General features: G+C 34.7%; 2 protein-coding genes across 3 annotated transcripts; one reads left to right on the top strand and one right to left on the bottom strand.

The window, feature by feature from the left end:
• The first annotated feature begins 2,395 nt into the window (after window positions 1–2,395).
• On the top strand, window positions 2,396–6,024 carry LOC108567467 (protein bicaudal C). The gene is made up of 8 exons (XM_017927958.1): window positions 2,396–2,935; window positions 2,995–3,038; window positions 3,273–3,342; window positions 3,397–3,476; window positions 3,534–4,196; window positions 4,253–4,421; window positions 4,489–5,415; window positions 5,540–6,024. Exons 1-8 carry the CDS (start codon window positions 2,716–2,718, stop codon window positions 5,641–5,643), a joined length of 2,277 nt encoding a protein of 758 aa, XP_017783447.1. The 5' UTR covers window positions 2,396–2,715; the 3' UTR covers window positions 5,644–6,024.
• Window positions 6,025–7,795: 1,771 nt separating this feature from the next.
• LOC108567429 (splicing factor 1) lies at window positions 7,796–13,198 on the bottom strand. Of its 2 annotated transcripts, none has more exons than XM_017927893.1 (9): window positions 12,775–13,198; window positions 11,098–11,229; window positions 10,632–10,707; window positions 9,461–9,613; window positions 9,297–9,403; window positions 9,074–9,240; window positions 8,860–9,018; window positions 8,411–8,810; window positions 7,796–8,323 (listed from the first exon to the last, which is right to left on the bottom strand). In XM_017927893.1, exons 1-9 carry the CDS (start codon window positions 13,145–13,147, stop codon window positions 8,022–8,024), a joined length of 1,869 nt encoding a protein of 622 aa, XP_017783382.1. In that variant the 5' UTR covers window positions 13,148–13,198; the 3' UTR covers window positions 7,796–8,021. The 2 variants fall into 2 exon arrangements, with proteins under 2 accessions (XP_017783382.1, XP_017783383.1); XM_017927894.1 differs by having other exon boundaries at window positions 7,798–8,323; window positions 8,477–8,810.
• Window positions 13,199–13,244: the final 46 nt, after the last annotated feature.

Below are 13,244 nucleotides of genomic sequence, written 5' to 3'. Positions count from 1 at the left end.
ATAAATATATAGATATATTTAAAGAGCTAATTTCATCGAAGAAGAAAAAAAAATATATATGATTGTATAAATATTATATTTAATGTTTTATATTTGATATATAGTTTTATTAGTGGTTATTATCGCGTGTAAATTGAAGAAGGCAATAATAAGTATCGTTATTATTTTTTAGTGTAATTTTCTCGATTTATCTCAGTTAGATTTATTTTTTATTAAATTTTAAGGTTCTTAAGAAAGGAAAAAAAAAACGAAAAAAAAAATATATATATTTACCAATAAATAGAATATTATATATATAAATATATTATATACATATGTATTTATCAAGAGTTTCGTAATTATTTTCAATTTATAATTGGAGTGCGATTTTTTGTTTGTTTTCAAGAATGGTTATTAATTTATTTTGCAAACTCTTTTTACTATTACTACTATTATAATTATTATAACTACTACTGCTGTCCGTCCCGCCTCGAATGAAAGAAAATATTAAAAAAGAAAAGAAAAGGTGTAACGATCTAATACTCAAATATTTTTTTAGTGCAATAATAGAGGCGAGTTTTTCTTTTGTTTTGATTATTTCACGTTGTTAACCCTTCGAACTGCATGATGAAAGAAAACGTTTAATTACATATAATTATTTTTTTTCTTGATTGGTTTAATTTTGTTTTTGTTCGAGAGGGTTAATTACACGATCGAACGAAAAGTAAGTAGCGTGCAATGAAAACGATAAATTGTTTTGTTTTACTATAATATTATTATTATATATATTTTTTCGTTAATTAAACAAAAGAGAGGAAATAAAAAAAAATGTTTGGCGTATGGAAGATATTTAATAGTTTAATTGGAGAGATTTATCATTGTATATTTAATTAATAAAGCGATTAATTACGATTAATAAGGGAAGCGCTCTTATCACACCTCTATATCTCTTCTTTTGTTTTTGTTTTTGTTTTTTTTGTACTTACTATAACTGTTAGTGATGCACGAACCATAATAATTTCTTTGCTAAAAAAAATCTAGTTTTTTTTTGATAAATATGCTTTATAATTATATAAATTTAAATACATACATATATGTGTCATATTAATATTTTATAGTGTGTCAGTGCTAGAAGGTTTAATTCTTTAGTTAGTTGCAAACATTTATCAAATAAACATATTACTTACATTTTAAGATGATTTATAAATAATATTAAGACATAATAAATGTAATAAACATTGTGTAACATACTCTTATTTATTTACGTGTTTTTTTTTCTCTTGTTTATGTACGTTCATTGGAGGGTTTCAAGCTTTCAATCGCACACTAAAAAAAATGTGAGACATTTCAGGCATGAGCGTAGATTTGTATTTGTTTAATTGCACTCTTTCTCACCACTTGCTTTATACAACGTGATTTCCTAATTCGCTATACATTTAATTTTTCTCACTCTTTTTTAACTTTTATTCAAAATAAAACACGTGCAGAATGAAGGTAAGTTTACTTTAAGTAAGGTAATTTTAAAATAACTTTAATAAATCCATACAAAAATGAAAATTACTTGTTTCTTTTTGTCCAGTAATTGTTTAATTAACAGTTTTGTTTAACACAAACCTAAACCTATCCTCTCCGAAATGAAAACTTCTTAATTAATATAATTTTACAGGTTAATCAACATATTTATTCTTTCTACTATTTGATTTTAATTGTAATAAAGATTATTGTTTATATAATAATTATGTTTTTCTTTAAATCCCTAATAAATTAAAAAATATCTGAATATAAATGTCTTTTTCGGCAGGTTTTGGACATTTTTTCTTAAAAATTTCAGTTACCTAAGAAATCTTTAAATCTATAAACATTGAAAAAATCTGAAAAAAAATCTTAAAATTTACCTGGACTGTCTTTCTTAGAAGGAATATTCTGTACCTACGAAAGCATTAAGATGTTTAACAATGTGTTCAGATAAGAAAATTGCAAACCCAACTTAGGATTTGTTCCAAGAAAAAAAATGGTCAAAAAATGATGAAAACTAGAAATTATCATTTAGGGCAAATGTGATAACTTTTCTATTTGTAAATATTACTAAACAAATATATAGAAATTACAACATGATTAGAACATAGATTTTTCTTAATAATTATTAAAGAAATTTTAGATAGTTGATGTATTTTCAGTAATTATAGAAGTCATTAATTGTTTTAATTCGTACTAATAGTTTAGTTTACATTTATGAATGTGCTGTATTTGGCAAAAGTATTTGGAATCGAAACTATCAAAAAGCTATGAGCAAAAGCGAAGAATTTTATGGGGAAAAAAGACTGATCCAGACTTTTTCAATTTTAGAATTTACAGAATTTTTTTCCGGAATTGCAATTGAGAAGATACCCATCAAATTGTACTCGATTTCTGTCCGTTTGCAGTTGCGTCTCCACCAAAGAAGAGGAAAGAACAAAGTCACCGGCTTTCGCAGAGCGTAACAAGAGAACGCAATCCAGAAAAATTATTTATTTATTTGTTTTTTTTTTGTTGAACGAAAAGAGGAGATCGGACGAATTTGTGACTAATTGAAGTAATTCCGTAGACGAATTAAGAAGGAAAAACAAAGCATAACAAAAGTGTGGAACGCGCAGCAATTCCTGTGACTTCATATTGATTATTACATAGATTCTGAGCAGAGATATATATTGATATATTTTTGTGAAAACAAAGAAAAAAAAAGGGGACAAAGAAACGATGTCTTGTAACTTTATGCAAGCGCGTGCCGCAGACTTGAAGTCCGACACGCTGTCGGAAATTTCCGAGTCGGGCACCACCAATTCCGGTTGGACTTCCGGATGGGACTCTCGCGAGGACCTGAGGGACTTCGTCACGAAGATCGGCCTCAAGGACATTGCTGATTTGCATCAGGACCGCTTCCGGGTAGACAGGAAGAAACTGGAGCAAATGCTGAGCGGTAAAAAAACGCTTTCTTCGTCTCTGACATTCGACTTGATGTTTTTTTTTCTGTTTCAGGCGACAATGAGGCCCCTCTACCGGCTGATATTTTTTTTGAGCAGGTAACGAAGATTAAAATACATAAAATACAATGCGATTTAAAGATACATTCAAATCTTGAAAATTTTCAAAATGCATTTACTTTTTAATAGATAAAGAATTTAACTGCTTTGATAACATCAAGATCTTATTAATTAATGGATAATGTTTGGAATGATCTTCATGTTATGCTCTGGGATCTAATAGAATAAACAGTTATGTTTGAATTATTTGTAAAATCAAGATGTTGCTTTCAGATTATGAACGATACAAACACTTTCATTACGTGGCCGAGTAAACTTAAAGTTGGGGCCAAATCCAAGAAAGGTTAAACGCTTGGTTTCTCCTGTTTATGGAGATGCTAATTTCATTGAGTTTCAGATCCTCACGTAAGAATCGCTGGACGACCGGAAAACGTGCAAGCCGCAAGGGAACGTATTATGACTGTATTAGATACCAGAGTAGGTTTTATCTTCTCGATGGAAATCTTGTGATTGACTGATTGTTGTTTATTGTAGAGCAATCGCGTAACGATGAAGATGGACGTAAGTTACACCGACCATTCCCATATCATTGGGAAAGCCGGGATGAGTATTAAGCGCGTGATGGATGAGACCCATTGCCACGTACATTTTCCGGACTCGAATCGCTCGAATCCTATCGAGAAATCCAACCAAGTTTCTATCGCCGGTGACATCCAAGGCGTGGAGTTGGCTCGAAGTCGCGTCCGTCAGAAGACTCCGGTGCTCTTCGGTTTCGAGCTTCCCATCATGTCTCAGAATGTGGATGCTACGTGTCCGTACATCGTGAAATTGCAGGAACAGTACAACGTTCAGGTGATGTTCCGTACTAGACCGAAACTGCACGCAACCCTAGTTCTGGTCAAGGGCGTCGAATGGGAGATCAAACAGGTGAAGAAGGCCACCATGACCTTGGTGGAGTACCTGTGCGAGAACCTTTCGAATCAGATACCCATACAGATGTCCATGGAGATATCACCGCAGCACCATCAAATGGTCAGCGGCAAAAACCATGGTAACGTGAAGGAAATCATCAGGGCTACAGGCGCTCAAATAATGTTTCCCGATGCCGAAGATCCGAACATTCCTTGCTTGAAGAAAAGCAACGTGACCATCACTGGTAACATTCACAGCGTGTACGCTGCCAGGCAGATGCTCATTGTATGCAAATTAGTAAATATCTTTTAAACCAGTTCAATTTACGTGTTGAATTTTAGGGATCCTTACCGCTTTTGTTGATGTTTGATTTGCCCGAAAATAAAACACCGTTGAGACCGGAAGAAATCACCGAGTTGCAAAACACCTACGATGTGGTTATCAACATTCGACTTAAGGTTAAGCAAAATACAATGGCTTGCATCATTAAGGGCACCGAGCGTTCTGCAAGTAAATATAGTAAATAAAAAGCATCATCGATGTGGTAATTAATTATCGTTTTGTTTCTCGTGATTAGGTAACATCTACAAGGCTAGGAACGATATATTAGGAGTCAACGAAAGATCCATAGTTGCAGATATCCCGACCAATTATCAAATTCCTTCTCAGCCAAGCAACACGCCTCAAGACCTTCCGACCCCAACTCCGATGAATCCGAACGTTCTCTCACCTATGCTGTCCCCTCTGATATCGCCCACCTGGCATTATCCATCAACTTCTTTTGCGAAGCCTCAACCTCCGTTCGTGACCATGGTCAATCAACAGCCTCAGTTCATGTACAATGGGAACTCTCTGCAACAGTCAATGAGCAGCAGCGGTTATCAATCGCTCGGTCAACTATCCACCAGCAGCTTGGAGCAGTCGCGCGAGTACAGCACGTATTCATCCATCTCGAGCGCCAGCCCCATCGGCAGTCCACTATCCAGTCCAAGAAACTCCAACATAAGATCCTATCCGGATTCGCCGATGGACAAGTGCGAGTTCGATGGGTATGAGCAGAAGCGTTTGGCCGGTTACAAGGCGATGCAATCGCAACCGACCGGTCAAAACTTTCGTTATCCTACGGGCGCCTGGGCCGGCTACGGAATCAGTCACACCAGTCCCGCTTTGCTACCGGAGAAGCAAGATCAGAACAACAAAGACGACGATGTGTGGAAATCGCCGAACTCGAAGGACTTCTCGATGCCTTCAACCTCCGGCACCAACCTCAACACGAGCAACTTCCTCGACCAAACTCCTGCCAACGTGATCAGCCGTATCACGACGACAAAGTGGCCGGACCTGGAGACACTGCTCACGTCGTTGGCGCTGGAGAAATACATTGGGCTCTTCACGTCGCACGAGATCGACCTGACCACTTTCTCGTCCATCAGCGACAAGGATCTGATCGAGATCGGCGTCACAGCGTTCGGCGCCAGACGTAAAATGCTCCTCGCCATCTCAGGTAATACTAATCTCAATAATTACTATATTAAGTATTTAAGTCACATTAGAGTTCAGTTATATCGACAGTTACTTTTTACTAATATCTTATATGATTTGACCAACATTTATATCTTTTTTCGCAGAATTGAACAAACGAGCCAATCCATTCTCTGCGGCTCCCGGTGCCGAACGCAAGAGCTCCTCCTCATCCAGCTCTACGATGAGCCCTTTCAGGGAAAAATGGTAAACTATAAACCATTTTCAATACGCAATTCGTGAACGTCTTCGAATTACGTCGTATACCCGCATCCGTCTGTGTCACACATAATCTTTCTCTCCCCCCCAAATATAAGTGTTATTCGTTAAATTTAGAATAAGGTAATAATCGTTGTTAATCTGTTTGTTTTCGTCGTGTTCGCTGGTTGGGCAATTTAAGTTTTGGCGCGCGAAAGACATTTCAATGAGGATAACTTAAAAGAACATATGATATAATAGCTAACATTGACAATCGTTTCAATTGCGAAAAATAAAAACCATTGGAATAGCATTTGCTGAACAAGTAAAATTTTCAGAAATAAAAAAAAAATATTACGAAAAAAAATGTAAATTTCGATGAAATTTATACACATAAAAATATTTAAAAAAAAAGCAAAAATAATGTATTTGGCGCGCTATATAGATATATTTAATTTACATTTAATTAAAAAGCACATTTTTTTCTGTAGCTTGAAAAAAATATAATTGTTAATTAGTTTAAGTTAAAGTTGAAATTTAAACTGTCCCATGAGCGAATCGTTGTATTTATTTCTTATTTATTAATTTATTTATTACAATTTTTTTTGTTTCTCGTTCGATTAATTTATATATTTACCTAAATCGAACATTTTATGCAACAAGATTCGTACACTGTATTTATTTATTTATTTATTTTTGTACACATTTCACATCAGTCGACCATAGCACTCTTGTCTATTTGATCTCTTTAAAACTAGTCCACGTTAAAAACAAACAATTGAAGGAAAGGGGCGGGGCCGAGGGAGGCGCTCTTAATCTGTTATAAAAAGTTGGGGACGGCCGCAAGTTTTTATAAATTTTAATTAGCCGCTGCCGAAACGCCCCCCTCCCACGAGATTATTTTCTACATTTACAATTTTTTATTAATCTGTCTTTGTGGATCTTTCGGTTTACCCCAAATTTCAAACGCTGCATTTATTTATTTATTATAGCTTTCTTTCTTTCATTCTTTTTAAATTAACTTATAATCGAAAAAAAAATAATTCTAAATTCTTCATTTACTTTCTATCATTATTTTTGTTTTGTTTTGTAAACACGACGCTCATGTAATGTAAAATTTCGCCGGTGATTTTAGCTTAAATTTTTTCATCATTACTTATTATGCAAAAGTTTTAATTTATGTCCACGTTTCATTCATTCATTTATTTATTGTTTCAATTGCGACGCGCCAGCCCCCACATTTCAGGAAAAATATGAAAAAAATTACAAAAAAAAATATAAGAAATAACGGAAAAACAAATCGGTATATTTGTGATTTTCGTACTAGTTTAGAACTACCCGCCCTTTCGATTTTGTTCGTTTTTTTTTAACTACAAAATTAAAACTTTTGTAAATATTGTCTCGTGTCTTGTATTTATATTAAATATTTATTTGTTTGCATTGATAATACTGTTATTTATATATATATTAAAAAAAAGATATATTGTTTATTATTTATGAAATTTAAAAACTTGCAAATCTATGAAATTTGTTGATTTTCTTTAGTTTTCCCACACAACCCATTTTATTGCTTCCATAATCCTAATTTATAAGTTGGTAATTGATCAAATTACTTTTAAATGTCAAATTATTTTTTAAAAATGATTTGCTTAACGAGCGACGATGAGAAAAGAAGTCCCGGATTGCGCTGCTACATCATTTTTAAAACTTGTGTTATGTGTATCTTTCATAACACTATACGAGTAAAAATCCCGAAATTTTGGAACGGATTAAACTCGTTAAGCGTGGTTTCATTTTAATTGTAAAGTACAATATTAAAAATTAGCCGTATTCACTTACAAGCTGTTCTTTATTGAACTTAAATTGAAATAATATAGCAATTTTTTTGATAATTAAGATATTGCAATTTCAGAATAAAAGGTAAGTATATTAAAAAAGACAGGATAATATTGTTTTGGACAATTTTGTTTTATTTCGTAGAATCATCCACGTTTGTTCTATTTCGATATAAAGTTTAAGAAGTTCCGAGTAAAAAGTACACTTAGTTAAAAAGTATTTTCTACATATTAGTCCTACACTACAAAGCTATAAATATAAAATAAATACTGTCCATCATTAATGTAATGATGTATGCAGCATCAACGCAAAGATAAGAAATGTTAAAAAATAACATCAGACTATTTTCCGTTTATATTTTGCTTATCAAAATTTCTTGTAGTATCAATATTATTTACATACAGATATTACTGTCTTCATACAAATGCAAGCGATAAGAGTACACAACTGTAACATACATTTTATTTGCCATACTTATACATAATCTTAATAACTTACGTAAATTAAACATGCTGTTGACTTAATATTCTAACTTTTCAATGAAAATGTATTTAACTAAGTTGACGATGGTGGCGGCGGCGGCGGTGCACTCAGGAGGCTCGTCATGTCGATGCCCGGAGGCGGAGGAGGTGGGCACGAACCTGGTGGCCACGGGAACGGCGCCGGCCAACCCATTGTAGTTGGCGCCATGAGATTACCACCGTTCGAGCCAGCTCCAGGAGGTGGTGGTTGTGCATTGTTCATCCATGGCATCATCTGCGGAGGACTCGATGCGCCGGGCGGCGGAGGTGGTGGCATAACACCCGGTGGTCCTGGTTGCCAACCCATATTGGAATTTTGCCAAGGTGGTGGCATACCTAAATAAGAAAAAAATATGCATACTTAGTAAGTAGATCAACATCCGAGATTGAATTAATCAATCTGAAGACGGTATTAATACGAACAAGGCATTGTTGGAATTGAAGGCGGTGCATTAAGTGAAGCTGTGTAATAACTATCATTTAATTTACCAGGCATTGCAGCCATCATCGGAGGATTCGCCAGTGGAGGCGGCATCAGTTGCCGCGGCGCCGTTTGTGGATCAAACATATTCACAGTATTCTTCCGACTGTTGGATGATCCGGACGAATTTGATCCTCCTCCATTTCGAACAAAGTCCGGAGGTGGGCCTTCGCCCAATTCCGCCATCAAAGACATGTACTCTTCGTCAATCTTAGCTTTATCGCCAGCTGCTTGCGGTCCACCCAAGCCGGGTCTCTTCTGTCTACAATCCCTAGCAATATGTCCAGCGGCTCCACAACTGGAGCACACTATGTTATTCGTAACATTCGGTTTATCCGGACACTAAAATGCATTGTTTATATATGGTAAAAAGAGTTGTGTATAAATGTACCAGCCAGGACTTGTGATCACTGGCACCGCAATTGTTGCAGCGCATCCCATCGTTCTCTCTCAACGTTCCATTCAATTGAGCCAATTCCCTCAGCTGCATTCGCCTCAAATCGTTTTGGTTTTCTGGAACTTCTACGCCTTGTCGAATTATTTCCTTAATCTGCAATCAATCAATAGGTTATAAGAGTTAACACAAAGTAATTGTGTAAACTTACCCTCTCAACAGCTTTTTTCACATGCTCAGGATTTGTAGCAGTAATGTACGCGTGCAATGGCTCATCTTCACCAGGTAATGGTTGACCGTCCTTACGACCAACTTTACCTTCTTTCACACTACCTTTACCACGAATTATTATTTTGGCACCAGTTTCCTTCTCCATGGCTACAAAAATAATCAAAGTTACCACAGATATTTATATGAACTAAATAGCAACTTACTCTTCAAAGTATTGCCTCTCGGACCAATCAGTAAACCAACGAAATTAATTTCAGGATGTTCCTCTTGCGGAATCATCACTTTATCGCTTACTCTAATAACTGGAGGTCTGCAATAAAATATTAGTTTAGATCCAGAAACAAGTTTTAGTTAAGATGCAAAATACTTGTAGTCAACGGGCGGCTTAAAATCCGGGTTTATAGACTGCATTTTGATGACCAGATTGTGACGATCCTCTTCCAGGCGACGGCGCGTCCTAAACTCCCTAGTATTCAGCCTCTTACCATCGCTGCTGTAGATGGGCTCAGGTGATGGGGATCTGTGCAACAGAAAAGCAACATACCAAAATTACAAAGCTGAACCGACATCCGCCTTCCTACGGCCTTTGCATCATTTTAAACAAGACGATAAAATGCTGCGAAATTTGTAGGAATACGTGAATGCTCAGTCCAATAACTAATAATTGTACATTTGTTCAACATTCGCGCATCATCTCATTCGTACAACTCACTCTAAAAAAATCAAACAAAAAAAATTAAATAAATATTAGGAGAAATTGTCTGAATTAGAATTATAGAGAAACAATATTATATAAACAGTAAGCGGTAAATATAAAAAACGTATTGTTTCTTGTGTATTATATGTCGATAAACCCTGCATAATGAAAATAAGCTAATTATATATATGGGAAGAAAATAATCATATTATCTCTTAAATGATGGTAAAAAAAATTGATTATGTCGCTACAAAAAGAAATTTGTTTTAATCGATTATTAATTTGCTGCAAAAAATGTGTTCATTAATTTGTGTCATATTATCCAAAAGCTAAAAAGAGAATAGAATTAGATTTAGTGATACAGTAAACAAGTTGTCTTTTTTTTTGCCTAGGCTTACATATAACACAGCAACGACGCATTCAGATATGCACGTCTTATATATTAGCCAAGAACAAGGAAGTTACATATGGAAGGTGCAAACAAGGATATAATGCACTTTTCAATGGATTATATTCCTTGGCCAAATATTGCGTTCGATTCATTCAATATTTAAGAATATGCAATACGCAACTGTCGTCAGATACATTCTTAAATATGGATTTGTACTTATTCTTTTCTTTTGTAATTGAAATTTCTTTCTGATCTTTTTCTATCCATATCGAAAATTAAAGAGTGTAATAAAAATTATGAAAAATAAATAAATAGGGTATATTAGACTGTTTTTTGATCAGTGTCGATGCCAAACCACTGTAGTAGCTCTCTGAGGGGGGGCTGCACTCGTGGCTGGCTGGAAGGATTGAGCGCATGTAGAGGAAGTAGTAGTAGTAGTAGAAGTTGCACCTTTCTTCGGGATTGGCCGGAATTCCTAGATCTCCTGAGCGTAGTTTACGACTGACTTCTTCAATCTGCAGTTGAACTGTAATGAAGCGGGTTAGAGAAGGGCAAAAGCCCAACAGTTAGAAATTGTCTCGCAATAGCAAAATTATGTATACAAATAAACCTCAAATGACCTCAGTTTATGATCGAAAACAAAATAATAGATAACTTTTGAAAACCTGCGATGCGTGTTTACTTTTTTTGTAATTGTTTGCGGTATTTGTTTACTTTGGTTTCCACTTTTCTAAAAATAAAATCATCTCCATTAGTAAACATTCATTGGCGCATACTTACAACGCGAAACGTACAATCCGTGAAACTTATAGTTTTAATTTCGTAACAATTACTTACCCACACAAAATTTGAAAATAACTTTTATTATGTACGTGTAAACAATGTGGGAGAGCAAAAAATAGTGATAGCTACTTACGTAGATATGCGGCCTCCTGATCTTTGTTGAGATTGCTGGGAAGGATTGTTGGCATTCCGGGGATGAAAATCTTCTCGTGTTCGCTTCCTCCCCATCTGGATTTCCTACGTCTCTGCCTTGCATCTTCTTGTTCTATAAAACAAAATTACAAATTATATTACAATTAACACAACAATTTATTTATTTTTTATTATAATCCACTTAAGAAATAATTGTCTTGTAGAAATTGTGTGTAATTGTAAGAAAAATGTCTCGAGCAACGTTTCGCATAACGAGTGACGATGAAAAGTGAAGTCACGGATTGCTCATCTGCTACATCATTTTTAAAACTTGTGTAAACATATTAAGTGTATTTTTTAATATATTTCACTATACGAGTAAAAATCCGGAAATTTTGAAACGGATTAAACTGGTTAAGCGATGTTCCAATGTATTTCCATGTACTTTAGTACATATTCTGCAAAACACATATAAATGATAAGACTTACATCAACAATAACAGTATAAAAACAACAACAGGAAGCTTGATAATGTCAATAAACGTCCAAAAATTGGATATGTACATTTCTTGGCCAACAGTTGTATAATTTATTATGTTTACGAACTGTAAAATAAGTTAACTTTATTTAGTAGGCGTGAATACATTTTCATCAATGAGCACTGTAAAATGTGTATTATCTCCTGCACTTTAAGCTTTCAATATTTGCTTACCATAAACAATTATGATAAATAAGAAATAACTACATATAAGTGCATAATGATACAAAAATATTTTTATATATCGTTAGTTTAACATGATTTGTTAATGAAGGTAAGTGTTTCACTCTTAATAAATGTGCAAAAATAAATAATAATTTAAACCAGTTTACGCAATTAAGTTAAAATATGTTATAAATCGTTAATATACAATTATTTGCACTTTATAAACTTACTAGTATTATTTTATAAATGATTAAAGAATAAACAAATTTAGTAAAGAGCAACATCTGAGAACCGCTGATTTAGGAGAAAGTAAGTTGCGCATCTAAATATCAAAAAGCATGTCTATTGAAAATTGAATGAATTTCCTATTATTAAAGTTCGTTGTTTACTTAACAAGAAACAGAAAGGGTTCATTGTTGTATCAGGACAAAAAATATACACAATAGAAGATTACTATAGAAATCATTAACTGAACAATTAGCACTTTAAATGTGTAAATTAAATATATGTATTAGCACATTGCAATACACCTACAACCTAATTAGCATCAATAACGGAAATGCAACAGCTGGTAAAAAGTATGTTACTTTGAATATATAAAGCATGTGATTCAAATCAAAGTTTCTTGGTGAATAATGGATAAATTTCCCATAATTACTTTGTAATAGTTGTTTATGTACCATGAAATTTATTATGACTTTAACATGCTAGCTTTGATATAAATAATTCGAAACTATAGCCACATTTCAATAAAAAATTACTTTAGATATTATTAATTTTGTGATATGTAAAAGCAATATTTGCGTTTTCTCGCCATTAGCACATTTTCGCAAGACGCCTACAAATATCTAAGAGGTGATTAAGAAATGTGCAACAGTCAGCAGAAAGTATGCTCATGTATGCAGCTTGAAACGTAGTTTCTTGATCAATAATGAATGAATTTCAAATCACTTGAAATGTAGGTTTGTACTATACCTTCTGTGCAAATAGGTTCTTCGCTCTTCTGAGTGACGAGGGATGCAAAATTCCTCGTTGCAGCAATCGTGGCTAGGGTCTCGGCCAACAATTTTTCTCCATCCGGCTTCGGAGGAGTCTTCTCCTTGCTGGTCTGGGCCCTGCCGCGACTCCTGCTCCTGCTACGCTTCTCTCGTTCCCTCCTTGTGTTCTCGGCCTCCCTATCCTTCTCCCGGTGTCTCTCACGACCGCGATCCCTGTCTCGTTCCCTATCCCTATCGCGATCTCGTTCCCTGCTCCTTCTCTTCTCTCGCCTATCCCGGTCTTTATCCCTATACTTATCCTTGTCCCGATCCCTGTCTTTGCTTCTGTCCCTATGCCTCGACGAACCCATCTTGTCTTTATCAATTTTTTTTTATTTATTATTTACACTGAACAGATTAACGAACTGTCTTCAAATGTCTTGCGTTGTTGCGTCAAAGCCCTAACCG

This window comes from Nicrophorus vespilloides, unplaced genomic scaffold (assembly GCF_001412225.1).
Source record: "Nicrophorus vespilloides isolate i.1.1-1 unplaced genomic scaffold, Nicve_v1.0, whole genome shotgun sequence".
In the NCBI taxonomy this organism is placed as follows: Eukaryota; Metazoa; Arthropoda; class Insecta; order Coleoptera; family Silphidae; genus Nicrophorus; species Nicrophorus vespilloides.
The sequence above is the reverse complement of the archived record's forward strand: the minus strand, read 5'-3'. Positions and strand labels throughout refer to the sequence as shown.